The following is a 21,911-nucleotide window of genomic DNA, read 5'->3' on the forward strand; positions in this document are numbered from 1 at the left end:
TTCTCGGAATCAATGCGAAATAGTGGAAAGTTTGTTAGCGTTCCCGAGGCGGCGCTCCCACGCCTTCTTGTTTTTCATCATGCCTGTCTGTCTTGGTCTGTCACTGATAAAACTTCCTTTGTCACGAAGCAAAATCCCTTGCGCTGCCGCTGGCTGATGCCGGCTTTGCGCGCTTATCTACTCGGAACACAGGCCCTGAAATTTTCTGAGTGGGGCATCCCACCTCTATCCCCTCCGCATTTATGTATTGTTCTGACCCCACTGTTCGCACTCCGCATCGGTACGCACTTCTAAAATTGAGGACTGTACTGTAGAAGCGCCCGGACAGCGTGGCGGGATCCCAGCTGCTTATCCTTTTGTTTCCTATAATTTTCTGAAGTTTACAAGCACGTGATATTATTGGAAAGTAATCGTAGAAGTGAGCGCCTGAACAAAAAACGTGCACGCAATTTCTTGTTCTCTAAATACTCCAGAAAGAAAAATCTCAGTAAAATAATGGCTGCCCCATGCGAAAATATCGTTTTTCTGTTAGCTATATGTCTACCCGACAATCAGTATGTTCTTACACTATTTCAGTCCGCCTCCGTCTTTATCTTTGGAAAAATGCAGCTAGTATGAAGCGAGCGACACGTTGAACGAGATCCCCCAGTGCGCCACAGAACTAGCGCCCCGTCGCGGCTAAGATGTAAGCGAAACGGCCCTTGAAGTCCAACAGGCAAGCTGACAGACACACGTCGTAGAAGTGGGTGCAGCATTCGCGACTCGCGAGCAGTGACGTAAGGCGAGATGTCTGCCGGAACGCGCCACATAGCGGATCAGTGCCTAAACTAAGCGTCCCTACCCTTCCCATTGAAAACACTGGTCGCGACTCTGGCTAGTTTCGGTTTCCGAAATTGTGGCGATCCTAGCGGCACGATGCTGCGGCGTGGCCCTTCCCTTTCCCTCAGCGTTTCTTTCTTTCCACACCGTGCATGCTTCCGCGCCTCCTCACGCATGAGCAACAGCTCACCGGCGCCAATATTTTTTTTTCTTTAGAGTTTTAGCAGTCCGTTCGTAACGTTCGTAACGTTCGTTACGTTGCTACCGGGTTTACCGGGACCCGACTGCGCATGCGCCAGTTGTTCCGTGCGCGGCCGGCGTCTCTCCCTGCGCTGTTTCCGTGTTACTATAGTGTACTTGAATTGGGAAGTGTGTCGTCCGCGGCGCCAAACAATGAGAGCGGAGGGGTCACTGCCGCGATGAAAATCGCGGCGGCCCGGTAGGGGCGCCACCAGCAAGAGGGATGCTACGGCGGCTGCTGCAGCTACGGCGGCCGGCCTAACGATACGTTGAGTGTGGCGCTCGCATGTTTCGTTATAGGTGCGTTGTGGTTGAAATTTCAACCCCTTTTTTAGAACCTACGACTAAATGTGCTCTTCGTGGTCTAGTGCAGTGGTGACATGAATTGGGGGGACGGCGGAACGACGGCGGGACAAGCGCGACCGCGTGTGTTTTGTGCCCAACTGTAACAGCGGCCATCGGTCGTGATAACAAGCGCGATCCCTGTTTCGAGTTCCGGCTGACGCTGAAAAACGCGAAGCACGGTCACGAGTTATCAACAGAGCCGACAGAGACCTCGACGACGCATGTGTGTTTTGCGATCTGCACTTCGAGTCGCAGTTCATTGATCGGACAGATAAGACGTGGAAGGGGTGTTGAGATTCATCAAGAGATAACCGCAACTAACATAATATTCAGCGCTCAGCATCGTTCCCGGTTTCCCGGGCGACATTATAATTTACCTGAAAAGGCGGAAAGGTGTCGAATATTTGTGAACCGCATATGCTTCCCCACGCGAGCGTAACTGGAAAAACAAAATCAAGCAACACCATTCTCGCATACACTTGCGTCCATTCACCGTGTTTTTTCGAGCTTGCGGCAATGTACAAAATTGACCCGTATGTTTACTTATATCAACATACCATGCTGCTGATTGTTTCTGCATCTCATTCAATTTTGTTTACACTGGTATATTCCCTCATGGTGCATGCAAACAGTGAATGCTTGCAGCTTTTTTGCGCAGCGGTTTATGCCGCTACTGTTATTTTATAACTTGTGTCTGGTGTATGCACCCCCCAGAAAAAAACGTGTGTCTCGTGTATAACTCGTGTGTCGTGTATGTATCCCCTCAGAAAAAAAATTGAGCCCAGGGTCCTGGGCATCCCGCGGAATAGAGACGTAACCACCATCGACAAAATGCAAGTCGTCTACTTGTAAAGTTCATTATTACTACTACTACTTCATCCCAGGTGCATGCAAGGGCGCTACCTTCGCCTAACATCGAATAATATTTTGCAGTCTCTGAGCCGACTAGCTTTAATGTATTCTCTCGACACGACAATCTGGCCGTTTACAATTTCCCTAGTAGAAAAAAAGAGCATAATATGAAGAAGGAAATTCCTTTCTTTGATTATTTTCGTTTGTGCTTAGTTGTGCGTTTGCGTGTAATGTACTTGTAAAGTTTATATGGTTTTTCTTTCTCTCGAAGCACACAGTCCACGGGCTAGCGTCAGAATTTCAGCTGCTTCCAAACTGCGTGCGCCGTTTGAAGCAGCCGAAATGCGCCTGCCGCGGCCTGCCGCCGGGGACTACGCGTCGCGGACCGCCTCAGCGGCGAGTGCTCCGCGCGTCACGAGATGGCACTGCATGTAAAATGGATGCTGTTCGGAGCGGGTTGGGAGAGGAGGGTGTCATCGCTGAGGCAACCCGTTTTGCGACCCCGCACGGCACACTTCCCAATTCTAGTACACTATAGTGTTACCGTAACTTACGTAACATGGTGGCCAGCCGTGCTCCGTAAGCGGCTTTTACGGAGGCGTACAGAGCCGATCCACAGTCGCGCGGAAGTGGGATCCCCACCTACATCCGCCATAGACGTCAGCGCCTCCTGAGTTGAAGATTTGATCTAAGTGATGATCGGGCCTAGTAGTTTTTGGGTTCGAAGTTAATCGGTGTTGTTCTCTGTGTTGTTCTCCTACACGTGTGCGGTGTGTACGGCGCGCGACCATGCCTTCACCTGCGCTCGCTCTGGTGCCTTCGCCGCCGCCGCAGCCGCTGCCTCACAATGCGTCCGGACGAGCGCGATTTTCCACTCGTGATGACATTGCCATCCTCTTAGAAGTAATCAACTGCAATCCGTTCTCTGAACCTGCCCGTTGGTTCGAGCTGGTTAACCGGGTGAACATTCTGCCGAAGCGGTCTTACACAGTGAGGAGCGTGCGGGAGAGGGTGGACCTCATCAGTGGACATTTTGTGGCCAACGAGAGGAAGACCCTCCAAAAGTAAGTAGACGCAATTTTTGGCCATTATTTTTGACGCTGTGTCTGGAGTGCCGTCCGACGGTACTCTAAGCATAGGCGCGTCTAATCTCACGGCAGCCGTGAGAATGACCTCCGAGAAATTCTAACGGCAGTTTCCCTAAAAAACTGGATGACCTAAAATTTGCTGAATACATTCAAACTTAACCCAACGTAACCTCCAAGCTCAATAATCTCCAAACGTTACCTCCAAGCGTAACCCAACATAACCTAACCTAACGTAACCTAACCAAACGTATCATAAACTACCCTAATCCAACCCAATTCCAACAAACCTAACCTAACCCAGCCCAACAACACTGAACACAATCTATATGAAACCTCATCTAACCCATTCCAGAAGTCTTCTGTGGGGATCTCTTGATATAGTAATAACCAGAATTAAAAAAGAAAAAAGCATAAACAAAATCACGAGTTAAAACTTCAGAAATTCTGAAAGCTAAAAAAAAAGCCCTTCTTACTGGAGTTGAACCTGGGCCTTCTGATTAAAAAAAGCAAGTGCGACACCACAGCGCAATGGGAGCAGCTGTCGAACGAGTTTTTAGGAAATATTTGTCCCACCGAATATGTGGGTGGCGTGCTTAGCCAATCATAGGCAACTGCCATGAGAAATTACTATCGGCAATTCTCATGGTTGCCGTGATAATAGACACACATATGGACAACCTGCGTTTTGTAAAACAAATGCCACATTTGGAACTACATCGCTCATACTAACGGAAAGCTAAGTAACCTAATCTAAACTAACGTACAACGACCTAACGAAGAGAAAGCAATCATTTAAAACTGCGGCCTAAGCCATGAAAACTGTAGTTCAATTTCAAGGCGAAACAAGCAAAACAAAAGAGGCAGGAGCTGATTTTGAGCCACCGTCCTTGGAATGAAGGAGCTAAAACGGAACCCCCACACCACACCAACAGATGGTTCGGAGAAAAAGAAGGGGGGGGGGGGGGAGTAGCATAGTGCTAAATATTCTAATGTCGTCGGATAGCGCTCTAGCCATGCCTGCAGTAAGGCCCTTGGCCTGCAGTGCTGAGCTAAAGGACTGCTCTCTAGACACTGCGTATTTTTTATCCCCAACGTTGCATTGTAATTGGCAAAACTCTATTACAGATCGGGCACGGAGGAAGAATATTCCGAACCAGACCGCCTCCTGCAACAAGTGGTTGACCTCATGAAAGAATCCGGCCACAAAATTAAGAAGCCGATAACGCGAAAGAGGAAGCCACTGCAAACTCTCCAGACGCAAGACTACGAGTCAAGTTGCGTCACGGGGACCGGCTCGCAGACGACGCACTTGCAGAGAGCCGACGCTGTCGCCTACCGCGACTCGCAGAGCATGGGCTTCGAGGAGGGCGCACCGGAGGAGCAGGAAGGTGAGATACTCTTAAAAATAAGTGGGAATATGTTGCCTACGATGATGATGAAATAGACGTTTCAAACGGCGGCGATCATCATCCTGATCATCACCCTGACTAGCACTGACCTTCTTGTTCTTGGGAATTTCGTCTCCCAGTTCCATTTTCGGCCGATGTCGAAAAGGGAGGGAGGGTGGGGCTGAGTTGGGTGACTTCAACTTGATAATTGTTTCCAGGTTGACCTCTTTGTTGTTCATGGGTTGGCCTCTCCTTTTGTTTGTTTGCAGGTAATGGTTGAAATTTGCTCCTCAGTTTTAACGCGTTTCTCTTTCGCTTTCTTGTATTTCTTCTCCTTGCAAAAAATACTTGTCACACGTTGGGGGAGGGGGGTCAACTATTTGGTTCAATCTTCACTTTTGCTCCTTTTTTATCGCACCATTTTTGCCCAGACAACCTTTTTCTTAATTTTTATGTTATCTGTTGAAGGTTCTTCAGACAGCATGGCCTGGTGTAGCAAAAATGCACCTTCAGCGTTTGAAGCACTGGTTAGTCGAGCTTCATGAAGTGATAAAAAAAAAAGTTCCGGAGTATTTTCAGCCGCCCCTTTCCATAGGGGCGATTTCCCGTGCAGCCAGGTGAACTTTCCAAGCGTTGTAGTCCCACACAAGGGCCGAGCGCCAGGCCGGGGAATCGCTTGTACCTATTGTACCGGTAGGTGCCCGGCGCCACCAAGGCACACGAACGCACATGGTGCCTTCCACAGCCACGGTGGACGCTCAACTCGCAACCGCCTGTGGCAGGACATGCCGCCAGACTTTTTCACCCCCGGCAATGGCGCAACGCAGCATAATGGCCGGGGGCCCCGCCAGATGGACAAGGGTCAGGGGCCCCTCGATAGGGTAAAGGCAGCTTTCCAGACGTGGAATCCCCTTTGAAGGGTCCGCACTCGACCAGGGACGCCTGTACCTATTAAAGAAACCGGTTACGACTCCTTCCACCGGGGAATTTCCCGACAAAGTCGGGTAACTTCCCAAGCACAAGATCCCCTGAGCAGGGGGTGCTTGTACCAATTTCTACTGGTTGGTGCCCAGCGGTACCGAAGTACCTCCCACATTCTCGTACCCCATGGTACAAACCGACGTGGTGGAACGGTTTCCAATCAATCAATCAATCAATCAATCAATCAATCAATCAATCAATCAATCAATCAATCAATCAATCAATCAATCAATCAAACAATCAATCAATCAATCAATCAATCAATCAATCAATCAATCAATCAATCAATCTTTTTATTTCAACAACGTCTGTGTTGGGGACCGTGAACAAAAAGCCACCAAACGGGCTTGACAGGGTCCACGGCCCTGTGTACAAGGCAAAACGGCAGCAGCGACTTGCTACCAACATAAGCATGCACATACTTTAACACATGCAAAGTTACAATACATGGATATTAAAAACACAAATCCCATCGCAAGAAGATATGTGTACAATGCCCTCACAGGGCAGAGAAATTCACTTCCTAAAGTTTTACTGCCAGCTGCATATAACACAGCATAGAAGCAGAGGAATCTGCATTTCTTATTTTATTGTACTAAGGTCCCACAGTGGGTGTGCTGAAGAACATTGGGGCCATTTTTGTAGCCTTTGTAAGCAGTAGACCAAGAGCCTGGGTGCCACGGTGCATATACAAGGTTGAAAATACAGGAAAGCCAAATAATGTAATCGACTAAAACATGATGGCAGTTTCTTGACATGTGTTAAGTAATCAGAGCAAGAATGAGCGTAGATGGGATAAAAGCTAATTGTTTTTCTCTTTTCCATGCCCTATATATGCCTAATATGACTCAACCAAATTTGTTTCACAATTTCTTATAGCTCGTTTTTGTAGATAGCCCCTCCGTCATAGTTCTCAGTCCCAAAAACAAGAGTCGTCTTCCTCTGACCTTACAATGATTGCTACATTTTGTTTGTGTGATGTAGTATAGCGGTTTTCTTTTTCAGTTTTATATAATAATCTGCTTGCTTGTAGTAGGCTTGTAACAGAAAATGAAAATACTTTTTTGAGAAATATTACTTTAAGAATGGGAAGAATAATTGGCAGCACTACCATAAAGGCAGCTCCATTATATAACCACTAACTAAAGTGCAGTGTATTCCTGAAATGATGCTACTGCCAGTTGTGCATAAATGCAAAAGCAAAAGATCACAAACTGCTACACAACAAACTCGCCTATTGTCTCTCCATTGCAGGGAATGGCGCCGAAGTTACAGTGTCTGACCTCATCAACCAGATGTGCACAGGGCAGCCAGATGTTGAGGAGGATGGCCTATCACAAAGGGCAACCGAAAGTCCCCCTGCTGAAGAACCCCCCACTCCACCTGAAACCAGAGCTGCCACGGGCCTTCCTCCTGCACAACCCTCATCTCCAGCTGAAACCAGACCTCCCATCACGCCCCCGCCAACAATGCAGACTCCATCGGTTGTGCGGACGGCACCAATGCGTGTTATGAAAACAGTTCTCTGAAGTGAAGCATGTTGCAGCTATAGGTACCGGACAGCACCCAGAGGGCGACTCAGAGCCCGCAACACCCAGTTCCACCTTCCGCAGATATGGCTAGAATACTTGCTTTGTGTACTACAACGGCTACACAAAGGAGTGAACTTGCACTGTCAGCTTGACATTGTAGCTTGGCACATTCAGTATCATTTCCTTAATATGTGCATAAAACATACATTCACTGATCTGGCAAAGTCATTGTGGTTATTTATGCTTTGCAGGCCGCACCACACAACGACGGCTAGAGCCATGCACAAGTATGCCGTGCAGACTGCCAATGGCGTTCCACTGACGAGTCTTTCGTCACGAGTGGCACTCTTCGCTGAAGCGACAGTGGCAGTCTTTATGCCATAAGCAACATGTTAAACACTTTCCACTGGGTAGCAGCACAAGTTAACCCTTTTCACAGGATGTAGGAAAAAATTTTGCTACCCTAATAAAAGTCAGTAGGAACACCACCAGAAAATTTAAAGGTGGAATTAAATGAGTCAAACCCTGTTGGTGAGCCCTTAGCAACATTTTTAATGAGTATCCAATGGTTCACACACCGCCTAGAACTCGTGAGACACTTGTTTTAATGCTTACACTGTGTTTTCCATGTTGATGGCTGCCATCACATTGTACGCTCTGACAGGCTACTTTTGAATAGTCATGCTGTAACAATAAGATTGATTTAATGCTGCACTGAAGCTGTGCAGTCTACAGAATATTGATTTCAGGAGCGTGAGGCTCTTACATGACACATTAGTGCGAATTTGTTGTTGTTTAATTGCACTTTTAGTGTTTCCTAACTAGTTGCTCATGATATTTTGTGCAGCTGGGCCAAGGCAGAATATGGTGGTGATGGAGTACTTGCAGAGGCGTGGATGCCAGGATGCAGATCAGGCCACTAGGCGTAATGCCTACGAGGAAAGGCTCCTTGCCTTTAAGGAGACGAGGTACGACGACGAAATGCGGGATAGAATGGAGGAGCGAAGAATGTGGGCGGACGCTCAAGCAGAAGAGCGCCGCATCAGGGCGGAAGAGTGGCGTGAAAAACAGCGCATCAGGGCCGAGGAGCGTGCTGAGGAACGCCGCATCAGGGCCGAGGAGCGGGAAGAGGAGCAGTGTGCCCGGGCCGAGGTCCTGCAGATCCTGGCTGAAGAACGTCGGTCTTTTGCTGCTCAGCAGGAAACGCACCTGAAGCTCATACAGACTCTAGTCGAGAGCATCAAAAAGTGAGGGATCATGCAAACTGCTGGTGGCTTTTCCCCCTTCCCCCTCATTTTTTTATATCCTTTCCATTGAATACTCACTGCTGAACAATTCTTGTATTTATTTTAAGTACCCAAGGCATGTTATGTGGTTTTTAATACATACAGTGGAACCCTGCTGATACGTCCCCCGCACTTATGACAGATCACCTCAATCGCAGCAATCTTATCTATTTCATCTTGCTTGGTCGTGTGTGAAACGAAAACAGCTATGCGTTGAGCACTTTCACCGAACAGCGGCGGTGCGGGACCATTCAAAGGGTGTCTGGTTTTTTTTTTACTTGGGAATCAGCTAAAGGTTCGCAAATCACACGAGAACGCGCTAAATATAGTAGTTTAAATAAGTTCGTAGCCCACCTGTCGCGTGAGACCGTCTACTAGGCCAGCATTTACCCACACCCTGGTCGTACGACACCCTGGTCATACGACGCTTTCTCACGGTCCTTTGAAAGTCTTATAATCGGGGTTCCACTGTATAATGTTTTTTCATAGCACCACATACTATTCTGTTCTGAGAGAAGGGAGGCATTTACTTGGCAGGGGTGCTAGTCAACTATCGTCTTTTGTTGACATTTGCAACAAAAGGAGCAGATTTTTTCTCCCTGCCAGGTCTATAATGAATAGGTTTCCTAGTACTAATGGCTGTGCTGGCTGTGTTGTTTCACAGCTTGTCACCCAAATAAGCTCAAACCAGGTCCTTGAGTGGCAGTACAGAATTATACTAGCTTGTGTGAATAATTTAAAACATGCCCTTCAGTGGCCGCTCTTACCCACCTCTCCTATTTCTTTCATTGGTTACGTTGGGCAAGCATCCAGATTTGTTCTCCCACAAGATAAAAAGTTTCATTCTTTTTTTTTAAATGAGTCAAATCCACCTAAAGTGAACTTGAGAATAAATTGCAATATTGTTACCAGAAATAAATGCAACGCTGTCAAAGCCACGTATGTTTCACATGTGAACTAGGGGGAGTGTACGGCCACAAGTAATTAAAAATAGTGCGGTGAATTTGAGCAATAAGTTTGCATTTGGCTCACATTGAATTGAAACATTCAAGTTGATGCGGCATTCCCATGAGAACTTTACTTAAATTGACTTTCAAGAATGGTACGATGGACTTTTGGAGGGAATAGGCATCAAAAGTATGCAACAGGGCTTCAGGAAGAATAGAACTATACTTGAATAGCAGGACAGTCCTCTTGGCTGCATTAGCAGCTCCTTTCAAATTCTTCCGTGGCATCATTTTTTTTCACCTTTATGAAGTGGCTCATACCCTCAGAGGCCATCTGAGTTCATAGGCCAACTCCAAAAAGCAAAAAAAAGCCTCCTAAAACACTTACAAAACAGGCTGAACAGTCACACCAAAGAAAACTCCCACTGGGAAAATGAATTTCGCTCATTTTGATTGCCGCCACAGCAGGATCTGGCTTATTTTCAATAGAAACACAGTCTGTGTATACGTTTGCAGGGAATTATTTCACCTCTTTTCTTGCCTACTCTTTTTTTAGGGGAAAATTGCCGAGCTTCTGTAGTCTCTGTAGTTTTATCTGACTAAGTTGTGGTTTGAAAATTTGGCGCTTTTTCAAAAAAAGTGTTCAGCTGGTGTGTAACAATCAGTAGTGTCAGTATTTGCAGCACAAGAACAGTCTCCCTTCTCAAAGAACCAGTAGTGAACACAGAACTCTCTGTGGTCGTTCTGCATAACTGCATTTGCAAAGGTGTGTTCAAATGGGAAACGCTGTTGAATAGGGCCCCTTTTTTTACCATTACAACTCATATTGTCTTTCATGGTTAGTGATGCATCAATGAATTTATTTTTTCCCCTTTGCAATGATTGTAATCTACATTGTAGCTCAACCATTTTGCATTGTAGTGATGCATTCTGTTCTAGTCAATGTTTTCATTTTGTTTTCTGTCACACTTTACAAATATTGTCATTTTCAGCAATGTGCGTATTCCTATGCATTTATCTCAATTTTTTTGGGTGGTGTGTTATGCTTAATTATGTACTCTCTTCAGAGCTTTCATCTGATTATTTGATGTGATGATTCAATAACGCTGGCTAGAAATGACACTGTTTAATGGAGTTGCGCCAGCAAGATGGCCATTGTCACCACGAACATTGGCAAGGTCATAAAGGATGTGATCTTGTGCTTGTTATGCCGCTGTCATCGTTGCACATAAGTCATTTGATTTGATTGTAGAGTTTAACGCACCGAAGCAACGCAGGCGATGAGGTGCGCCGTAGTGGAGGGCTCCGGAATAATTTTGACCACCTGGGGATCTTTAACGTGTGCCGAAATTTCGCACACACGGGCGTTTTTGCTTTTCGCCTCCATCAGAAAAGCGGCCGCGAATCAAACCCACGTCCATAAGTCATTTAACCTTTTGCAAAATAGTTGCCATATTGTAGTAGGCAGTTTTGTGCAATTTCGTCTTATGTTCAGTGTATGTTGGCATACATTGTAGGCATACCACCTTGGCTTGTGTTCAGCCTGTCAAAACTTGCTTGTGACCAAAACGAAGTTCGCTGGTAAGTCGGGCAAATGTGCCTGGTGCCCATCTCATGGTTTAGACAGGCAAACAAAATCTGCAGAACCATTGGCACTGTTACGATGAGTGGAAAGATCCCGTTTTTTTGTTCTGCTTGCAGAGTAAATTCCTTTAGAGGTTTTCAGATGAAATACTTGTTGTGGCTGTTACAGATGGTAGCATAATTGTGGTTCTTAGTGCCTTGTGTGCTTTAAATTGCATGTATTACACTTTGTGGTGATACTTTTTATCAGGCTTTCAAGTGTGTTCTTGCCAGTAGCTCATGTTCATTATTCTGTATGTGTGCTACCACCAGACAAAAATAAAATTTTGTGGGATGCTACAAGGTGTCCCACAGAGGTTGCACACACAGGACTGTTCATTTCTTTTGTGTGCCTCTTTTACAGAAATTAACACCCAGCAAAACCAAGAGGTTGTCAGCAATTTAAAATGAGGCTAATATTCAAAGAAATAAGTAGAGGCTTGTAAATATGACAACCTTTGAACAATGTGCTAATAGTTTACTTTTCCACCACACACCAGTGGTTTTGCCATAGGGCACATGCTTTTGTGTTAGCTTTGTCGCATGACGTTGCAGCACTGCAAGAAAGCCTCTGTGATGAGGAAACTGAGAACAAAGCTTTTTTAATTTAAAGATTAGGAGCATGTGAAGAAAAGCAAATCTCACGAATTTAGTTTAGCACTCATAAACTGAACAATTTGTTTTCAATGTCACTTTTTTAGGCGCAACTCTAAGGAGCATTAAGAAATTTGGGCTAGTTTTTAGTGCTGGCTTCTATTGTGTCACTTATACAATTTCAGTCACTGTGATGTCAAATTTGGGTTCCTCAATATTTGACATTTTTGTTTAAAAATATTTGGTAACTGAAATAGAGTTGTGTTAGGAAAATGCAGAATTTTTATTTTCGAGAGAAACACCCCCTTAAGCTTTAAAGGAGTACTGACACGAAATTTCAAAGCTGAAATAACTATGTAAAACGCTTCCTTTTTATCAGGAGATATCTCCCAGCAAGTTTCAACAGCAACCGTTCAGCGAAACATATTTAAAATCCATTTTAATCTTCGCCCGCACGAGAAAGGCCAGAGCGGGTCGACGTAACATCAACTGCTACGTGCCCCAAACTGTCGACGTCGGGGCTCCCGTGACGAAGCCGACGCGCTGGCTGTGGTTGGCGCGCGCTGCTCGGGCGTGTGTACACGTCATGGTTTCGGGACTGACGTCATGCTGCCCGGGCCTGTGGGGACGGCGAAGACCTCGGCCGGTCTGGGCGCGCGCTTCCAGCGAGGCAGCGATACGGCAAGAATGGTGACGCCATGTGATACATGCTGTCATGGCGGCCGCTCGGCGTTTTTTTGTCGAAACTGAAACTGGCACGAATAAACGACGCCGTAAATGAATGTTTACGCTGCGCTCGACCATCTAATCTGTCATTCTATGATTAGTGGGCTGGTAGGCACGCATAGCAGCGAAAAACACGTAACATAAAAATTTCGTGTCAGTACTCCTTTAAACAGCATAAGTTTGCTGCAGTATAATTGCACTATCTCAATAAATTGTGTTCTCTTCGAAATGGCTTCTACTTTTCATTTACCAGTTGCTACATGATCACGACTACAGTGCAGGAAAGAGATGCAGAAACAAGAAAGGACATACACAGTGCTGACTCTCAACTGAATGTTTAATGTAGTGGAAACATTTATACCAGTAAAAAACACTGAAAGAACAAAACTATATAAACGTACACCACGAGGACAACTGTTGTATTGCAATTGTGAAAGTGCCACACTGATGTTGAAGTTACAGTATGCTGATAGGGTCTCCGTCCCTGATGTAGCCCCATGTCACATTCACATTATGCAGCATATCCAAGTACACACTGGCAAGCCACAGATCTATTCAAGACCACCACCCCTAAAGAAAATGCGTATCTTCTTGCATTACATTCAAGGACACTCCCTTCGACTGGCACGCAGAAGCCAAAGCCTGCTTTATAAAGGTAAAAGAGCTTCTGTTCTTGCCCAAAGTATTGCACATGTTTGATCCAGCACTCCCACTTGGTACCCATGCTTCTGTGTATGGGTTAGGTGCAGATTTGCAATAGAGAGACGGGCAGCGCATTCACAGTCTCATTTGCGTCAAGAACATTGACAGACCGAAAGGAGGTAGCTACTGCCGACCGTGAAGCTTTAGCATATGTCTGGGCACGTGAAAAATGGCATGTGTATTTATGGGGACAACGTTTCACGCTACCGATGGATGGATCACTGTGCGTTACTGGCATTGCTGTCTACTCAGAGCACCAGGCAACAACCTTTTCGGATTGCAAGGTGGTCAGAACGACTTCTTCGATAGACCTACAAGGTGGAGTACAAGAAAGGGTTGGAAAACGAGGTCCCAGATGTTTTCTCGTGCCTGCCAGTTTCTGCAGTCATCGATCGATCAGCCAATTCCGTTGCCGCAGCAAGACACTTCCGCTGAGGAAAAGGTTGTACTCCTTGTTGAGCCGCTTTGCATAGCCAGAGGAATTTGAGCAAGCCACCCGTGATGACGCTACCTTGGAAGGCGTCAAAGGCTACGTGGTGTCGTCTTGCCTACGCACAAGTTCCATTTCAAAGGAAGTACAGCCGTACTTGAATCTTGCAGGCAGAATTGTCTGTCCTCAATGGCTTATTCCTGCATGGAGAACGACTTGTTCCATGGTCTACCTCGCATCAGGTAGTCCCGATAACACATGAAACGCATCCTGGAATAGTTCGAATGAAGGCATGCCTGCAACAACGCTTTTGGTGATTAGGAATGGATCAGCAAGTAGAAAGTGCCACATAGAACTGCAGTGTATGCCAAAGTGCCTATAAAAGCGCCAAGACCACTGTTGCGCCCGTTCAACCAGTCCCACTACCCGACCGCCTGTGGCAGAAGCTGGCCATTGACATTACTGGTCAAATTGAGAAAGCGCTGCAGGAATGCAGATACAACATCTCGCTAGTTGATTACTTCTCGAATTGGCCCGACGTGAGGTTCAGCAGAGAGGTCACGAGAAGGACAATCCCCAACATTTTTGCTTCAAGTATTTTCCCAGGAGGGATACCCAGATGAAGTGGTCACCAACAATGGACCTCAGTTTTCTTCTCGATAGGTTACCCGGTTTCTCAAAGAGTGTGTAATTCACCGGACACACTCTTCAATATGTTACCTTGAGGCTAATGGACAGGTGCAACGCTTCAACCATGTATTTAGGAATTTATCCAGTTGGCCCTGTTGGAGCAACCTGCTTAGACATTGTTGGTAACCCGTCTCCGTCATTCTTCACTGCCCCAACCGAAGAACTTCATCAGCTGAGGAACAGCAAAAAGCAGAAGCAAGTATACAGCAAAATGTACACTGACGAGCATTGGGCAGCAAAGGAGGCTAGCATAGCTGTGGGCTACAGGGTCTGCGTCAGGCGACCAAATGTTGGGTTCAAGGGGCGCCTCTCCTTTAGCCATCTTTGAAAGGTTATGGAACAGAAGGGACCATCCACTTTGTCTTAATGACAGGACGACATGTAACGCATCAAATATGGCCAAGATGCCGCCGCAACCCATCCATGCTGAGAAACCCCCTTCAGCTCATAGTGATATTGGGCATTCGGCATCGCCGCCTAGCATACCGGCGCAAGCATCAGCCATCACGGCTACGAAACAACTACCCCAGGAGTGGCAGCTGTAAAACACCCGTGAGAAGTGAGAACAGGCCTATAGTGATCTTTCAATAAGTTCCAGGTCAGGAGGGGAAGCGCAACCTACCTCTGCTTCGCCTTACGAGCCACCAGCACGTCAGATACAGCCACATAGAGCAAGAAGGCCACCAAACAGATATCGGGACTATTGAATAGCCAGACTTTTCTTCTGTGCTTACTAACCTTTTGAAAATCATTTTGTTGTATTGTTGAGTGCAAAGTTTAGGGGACTTTGTTTGAAACTTGTACATAACTCTCACAGCTGTTTGACAACAGTACTAAATGGACTGAAATACACCTGAAATGAGGAGGGGAATACGGTGCATTGTGATTACATTGTGCTATGATAGATGACGCTGTGATCTGTATATATACATGCACACATCATCAATAAAGGTTGTTGTTGGATAGCCTGCAGCATTGATTGCAGCCATCAGCAACGATACTACACACCCCAAAATATAATGCATTTCTTGTTGCATTAGTTCCAGGTAATGGTCATCTTCCCCATCAATCACATCAACAACTCACCAATCGACAGCTACAATTTGCGATCACTCAGTCAATTTTCACCTACGTTGCACCGCCCAGTGGCTTTTCATCATTGCCAACATTAAGCAGACCATTCTCGATGCTAATTTCCTAGCTTTCTACAACACTGCCATAGACGTGCTCTTTTGACACCTCATGAACATGACGTCAAGCCCTCACGTTTCACATGGCTTATGTACTGACAACCTGTAAACACCTAATCTTTTGAATAAAATAAACCTGTACAGTTTAACCTCATTATAACGAGCACCAATATAGCGAATTATCGGCTATAGCGAACTGACTACAATCTTTGGTTGGTCACACTTTATTTCAATGTCACTTATTCTTTTATAACGAAACTGAAACCATGAGCAGCGCGCGATATCGGATATAACAAATATTTGACCAGGAGGCTGAGAAGCTACTTGTAAAAACCCTTCGGCATCTGAAACTGCGGAAGTATAAAGGTCTTTTTGTTCGTGGACACTGGGACAAACTCCATACTGCTCAGTGCTGTGAATAGCCACCAGATGATCGCATCCTTCATCAAACAAATAAAGACGCAGGCCTGTTTTGCCAAGTGAACCTTGTTTTGTTGTACTTTCACGTACTCATGTTCCGGCTCATTCAGCTTGAAATGCAACAAGGACAAAGGTAAGGATTACCTTGTTACAGTGAGTTGGAAGCCTAAAATGTGCATTTTTATATCAAGTATCTTTGTGCGAGCCACATTGTTTATTTGTTACAGCCGGTTTTTACCCCTACTGTTATAACAAATATCGGTTATAACGAACTAATTTGCTGTCCCGACACTACTTCGTTCTAACGAGGTTTGACTGTATTTTGTCATCATGGCCCCTTGTAAACCCTCCACATGCTGGGAATGTGCCGCCACCATATTACCTCTGGGGCTGTTTGTCCCTAAACGTCAACAAGTGCCCAGCTTACACCCACTGCATTCAACGAATGTGCTCTCGCGGTCATGGACTGAAGGAAGCAGGTAACTGTTGTATCCTACAAGCACTGCTTACCAGATGCAGAAATTATAGGGAACCCTACCTATCTAACCACAAAAACAATGCAAGTCTGGCATTGTAACATGCAAATTTTACAAGGCTTCACTTATCTTCCCTTCTACCAACCACATAATGAAACAGTCTACTCAACACTCTCACTTGCCGTGGTGGCTCAGTGGCTAAGGCGTTGCACTGCTGAGCACAAGGTTGCGGGTTCGATTCCCGGCCGCGGCGGCTGCTTTTCTGATGGAGGCGAAAAGCAAAAACGCCCGTGTGTACGAGATTTCGGCGCACGTTAAAGATCCCCAGGTGGTCAAAATTAATCCGGAGCCCTCCACTACGGCGCGCCTCATCGCCTGCGTTGCGTCGGCGCGTTAAACCCTACAATCAAAATCAATCTACTCAACACTCTCATGGAACTAATCGAACAAAGCCCATCCTCACCATTTTCATGTACCTGTGCAGGAGACACGAGGGATGAGAAATGAAGCACGCACACAGACACACACACAAACAAAATCAAGGCCATTCTGCCCTGAAAATGTTGGATGGCCCTTATACTAGCTATGGGTGATGGAAGCAGCTAAAAGTAACGGACATCCTGACAATATGCCCACAACTAGTCATTAAGTACATGACGTGAATGGCACCAAGTACTCATGAAGTGCTGGAGCACTCACTCCAAAAAACTCTGTGACTTGGCTGCCATATAAGCAGGTGTGGCAGTTAGAGAGAAGGGTGGCGACTTTGTACATCCGTCCCACGTGCTGTAGCGAGAACTTTTGATTCTTGGGAAAGTCCACAAAAGCAAACTCGCCAGCCACCTTCCCGAAGCCCCACTCCACTGCCTGCCGCACGGTGCTCATGCGGCGGTTGAAGCGGGCTTCATGGGGCTGCAGGGATGCTCCTCCATAAGGCTTCATAAGAAGCGGCTTCAGCGGATAGGCCGGGTCCCCATAGATGACCAGCCTCTGGCCCTGCGCCACCTTCTCAAGGTTCTCGTAGAGCCTGGACTCCTTCAGGATACCTGAAGGAACGGAAACAAATTTTCAGCGCAGTAGTTTGTTTGAAAATTGCAGTAGACTTTGCAAAACTTTTCCTTGAAGCAGGAATATTTAGATTGGCTAACCCTGTTTTAGCAATTTGCTTTCCCAGAAGCAAACAATCACATCTTTTTTTGTGTGCATACTCTGCAGTTACTGTGAACCCTCAATAACTTAAACCGCTGAAAGCTTGGGAAAAAATTTCAGTGACTCTGAGTTCTGAGTTGTACTTTTCCATACACAGACGCTTCCTTGAAGACTTTTCTGAAAGAGAAATGGCAATCCCACTTGTGTTGCCGCAATCCACTGAGAACCTCTTCATAACGACCCTGCTTTATATGATAGTGCTGGTAAATGTGGGAGAAGAAACACATCCTGCCCTGTGTTATGTGTTGCTTCGTCTGCCTGGGTTACGCTCTGAAGACAAACCTTGTCGATGTTCCTGGAACAAAATTATTCATTCAGTTAGAGGAACCCACCGCATGTTGATCAAGGCGGTCGTGCCCGTGTAACGGCGAAGCTGCACGAAAAGCCTCACGTGGATACACATGTGGTCTGAATTTAAGCGTTATATTTTGCCGTCTGTTGTTTTTGTGATGGTACAAAGTATAATAACACGACAGAGCATGTCAGCGGATTTTGTTCAGTGAACTGTGAATGGAGTAGAAGCGGAGACACGGACCAAAAGAAACTTAAAAACTTTAAAACAACAACAAGACGTTTCGGCTTCGTTTCTGAAGCGTTACTGAAACAAGGCTTCAGTAACGAAGCCGAAACGTCTTGTTGTTGTTTTAAAGTTTTTAAGTTTCTTTTGGTCGGTGTCTCCGCTTCTACTCCAACATGTTTCCCGACCAGACGGGTTTCCGTCAAACCCTCGACTTCGTGAACTGTGAATACTTGACATGTTTATTTGACTACCGACATTGCCTTTCACTGACTAGTGCAGTTCAATAAAATCTGCTGCATGACAAGCACTGCTTTGTGTCCATCGTGTATTGCCTCCACATGAGCAAAACTACAATTCGGTTTTTTGCGAAGCTGAGCCTTTTTTGACACTACTTCCTTGATTCCTTGGCCACCCTCAAGGTTCGAATCAGCATTCCGTGTTTGCGTAACTGCAATCTTACAGAAACCTTGTCTGTTCGACAAAACTAGAGATAGAACGGAACTTAGGAACTATAAAACAAGGCCAGCACTCAACAGCAGTGCAATAATGCACTCCTCTGAGAGTACTTCGTGACATTACGAGCACATAAAAATAACAAGGTGGCTATTGCTTCAGGAAGAATGCACACATCCCCATGCATCAGCGCCATGTTATACGAATGTGCCACAACTACATTCGAGCATGATTTGAAGGTTATCGTGGGGGCGCCGAGCAAGAACAGAAACAGTGCTATGGCCCAGAATCTTTTTTCGCGGAGAGGGACGCATCGAACCTGTTCCTCTCACTCTTTATGTTGTTCCTTAAGCGGTCACTCCCCCTTCATGTGGGACGTTTATATTTTATGCAACTGGATACTGCTGCCATACTACCGGGAATGCTTTTTATTTCTTTCCACTTCACTTTTGTTTGCTAGCACAGCACAATAGGTGGTCTATTCAATATTACAACCTCTCCACAACACACTCCAGGCCCCTTCCACATATGCATTGCATGAAAATGTTAAGCCGAGTAATAGTCGCAATTATCTCACCAGCATCATGGCGCCTTCCTTTGTACGGCCCATCTAGCTGGCAGATGATGCCGTTGGCGCACATGACGGCTTGGTACTTTACAACATGGCAGCGTTTGTGGCCCGAGAAGTATTCTTGCTGGTCCACTGTGGGTCGGCAAATACGGCTCGCCGTTCCGTCAATAAAACCCCAGCAACTCCTGAGTGGGGCACCCCTCGCATGGACGGCCTGAAACAGACGACCGCTAATTAGAAGTCCGCTCCGTGCACAAACGCAATGAATTCTCACCTCGGTAAACTCTTGCAGTCGCGACGGATTCATCCACTGATGACTTGACATGTCAGACAGTAAGTGAGTGAAGTAGTATTCTATGTGCGCGAGCACCTTATTCACGACACTTGATATAAGTGTGCCGTGGCGCCCGAACTGCATTTCAAGTTCGCACAGCCTATTCGGGTACGCGAGGCGCCGCAGAGTCATACAGAGAGCCTCCATGCCGGTCACCATCACGCGTTGGGCGCTCACGACTTCATCCATCACTCTCAGCAAAGTGCGAAGCTCGTCGATTTCGTCCCGGCCAAAGCGGAAGAGTTCGACGAACTTCATCCGCCGTATACTCGCAATGTCCAGCAGGCCGTACTGCGAAGTGTAGCATGGCGGCTCGGGCTGCTCGAGCTCCGAGGCGAGGAAATAAATGTCCTCGATTTCGAGCCACGTGAGAGCATCGAGCAGCAGCGGGTCTTGCAGCACACTGTAAGGCATGGCTGCGGTTGAGGGAGCCCCCCTTCCACGAAAGCACGAAAGGCAAAACAGAAGATGGTTGGCGAACCAAAACAGTTAGCTTGCGAGCAACGCGGACGTCTTGGCTAATTGAAAACAGAAGGCACCGAAATCGAACGGACAGCCACTGAGACCGCACTGACCCACGCACGACGCAGCGTGCAGTCTAGTGCAGGTAACAGGCCCCCGCAACACGTCGCTAGCAGTCTGCTAAATTATAAATGTAACCGCAAATTGTATTACATTGATTGGAACAACGATTGTTTACTTTGTGTAAGATTTATTTTAGATTTACAATGCTTTAGGGGAAACTGCGTTGTTTATTTACGTATTTTAAGCGTGTGGATTTTTGCAACTACTCGGCTAATCAGCCGTCACACGGAACGAACGGTACGACCTTATCTCTATGGGTACGACGCTACGGAGTGCTAAAACACGTTTTCCGTCTCACTCTACGGAAAGAACCCGGTACGTACACGCGCATGCGCAATCGGGTCCCGGTAAACCCGGTAGCAACGTAACGAACGTAACGAACGTAACGAACGGACTGCTAAAACTCTCTCGACGCCCGCAGCGGGCCAGTTCGGTGCGTGCGTAAGCGAGCCGGCGTGCGAAGGGTTGCGCGGGTTGCCTCAACGCCTCCACGGGTTGAAAGTTTCGCTGCATTATAAAATATATTCGAATGTATTCTAAATATGGGGCCGCGGAGGAAAGAGCGTCACCAGTCCTGCGCAGCTCTGTGGTGCAGCTACACAGGGCGAAACAGTTCGGCCAAGTTTCTCGTCTTCCCCAAAGATGACAGGTAAGCAAATTAGCTTTGTACAAGTTATAGTAATTTCCAAAAAAGCCGACCGATCGCACTCTTCTGTTTTCAGAATACTTTGCGCATGTAACGGGAAGTTAATGAGACATGTCAGTCGTCTTGGAGTGGTAATAGTAGCAAACGCGCGTTCGGCGCGCACACTGTCTTGCTCGTAAGGTGAATTTGAGGCGGCATTGCCGTTTTATGATTGCCTTAGTAACTGCTTGAACGTCGATTCAGGATTCTTATCAACGTATTTTCTATTGTTGTTTCGCGCAGTGGGTTTGAGTCTTGGTTGGGGCCCCAAGTCGAGGAAGGTTTGAGACTTCACTGGACGTTTCCTCTGGTGAATCTCCTCAACCCCTCCAAAGTCATCACGCTGCACCTGCTCACAAAGAAGGCAAGCTCAACTGTACGCGCTTCTTGTCATTGACTTCGTACCTATTAACACGGCGATTGTTGGCGTGGGGGCGGTGTGCCCTGACCAATTTTTCGTTTGCCATCTTGCTCCAAAAACGGATATTTGCGGCAAAGCTTCTGCCAAGCGTTGCTTCAGTGCTCCGAAAAATCTGGCGAATACCGCGGTGTTCAATGCCACTCGATTTGCACAGTGATCAGCGGAAGGCCAAGCCGAAATACATGCGTTGTCTGCAGCCCCCATTGCAAGCGTTTTGCTCAATAAAAACAAAACAAAAAAACAAAGTAGCATTGCCGGCTTTGCTTTCAATCTAACGTGCGCACCCGCGCCTTGTCATCTTATCGCGAGTGGCCTTGCTGTTCCTTAGTTCTAAGTTAGAAGCGTCGTGCCGTAGCGGACAGGATGAGATAAGAGGCGCGGCCCAGACACGAGCTAGAGAGTAGCTTGTGACAACCTAGCCGATATCTGGAAGTAATGAGCACGGTACATTCGGCTTACAATACAGGAACGTTTTATTTTTTTCTGAACGTATTCTCCCCCCCCCCCTCCCCCCCCCCCCCGGTAATGAGACTGTTCACGGGCCATTAAAAGAAAAGACGGTGCGTTCGATTTGTGTTGCGATTTTGTTCTGTGCTATACGACGTGGTTGCCCACTATTTTTGTACGCAGATATAATCCAGCAATGAGTGGTCAATAGTGCGGTTTTTTGTGTTGCAACAGTTTTTTCTCGCTGCATTTTGTTGGTGTGAACCTGATTTCTGGGCAGTGTATGCAGGTTAATGTCCGGGTTAACGCTTTCTTTCAGAGTCTGCGTTAATTGGCCAAAAAGGCAGGCCTTGAAGC

At 46.6% G+C, this 21,911-nt stretch overlaps 1 protein-coding gene across 1 annotated transcript; it reads right to left on the reverse strand.

Annotated features, from left to right (window-relative positions):
• Positions 1-16,974: 16,974 nt before the first annotated feature.
• Positions 16,975-19,830, reverse strand: LOC144168291 (uncharacterized). Its single transcript, XM_077697306.1, has 3 exons — positions 19,357-19,830; positions 19,089-19,296; positions 16,975-17,375 (listed from the first exon to the last, which is right to left on the reverse strand). The coding sequence occupies exons 1-3, from the start codon at positions 19,828-19,830 to the stop codon at positions 16,975-16,977; spliced, it is 1,083 nt and encodes a 360-aa protein (XP_077553432.1).
• Between the last annotated feature and the right edge of the window lie 2,081 nt (positions 19,831-21,911).

This window comes from Haemaphysalis longicornis, unplaced genomic scaffold (assembly GCF_048455015.1).
Source record: "Haemaphysalis longicornis isolate Haplotype H1 unplaced genomic scaffold, Haemaphysalis longicornis Haplotype H1 scaffold_1, whole genome shotgun sequence".
Taxonomy (NCBI): domain Eukaryota; kingdom Metazoa; phylum Arthropoda; class Arachnida; order Ixodida; family Ixodidae; genus Haemaphysalis; species Haemaphysalis longicornis.

Coding starts and splice junctions, on each gene's coding strand:
- LOC144168291 (XM_077697306.1), bottom strand. CDS start 19,830: ATGCCTTACAGTGTGCTGCAAGACCCGCTGCTGCTCGATGCTCTCACG. Junction 19,297..19,356: donor GACTGCAAGAGTTTACCGAG/GTGAGAATTCAT, acceptor CGTCTGTTTCAG/GCCGTCCATGCGAGGGGTGC. Junction 17,376..19,088: donor AGGAAGGCGCCATGATGCTG/GTGAGATAATTG, acceptor CCGTTCCTTCAG/GTATCCTGAAGGAGTCCAGG.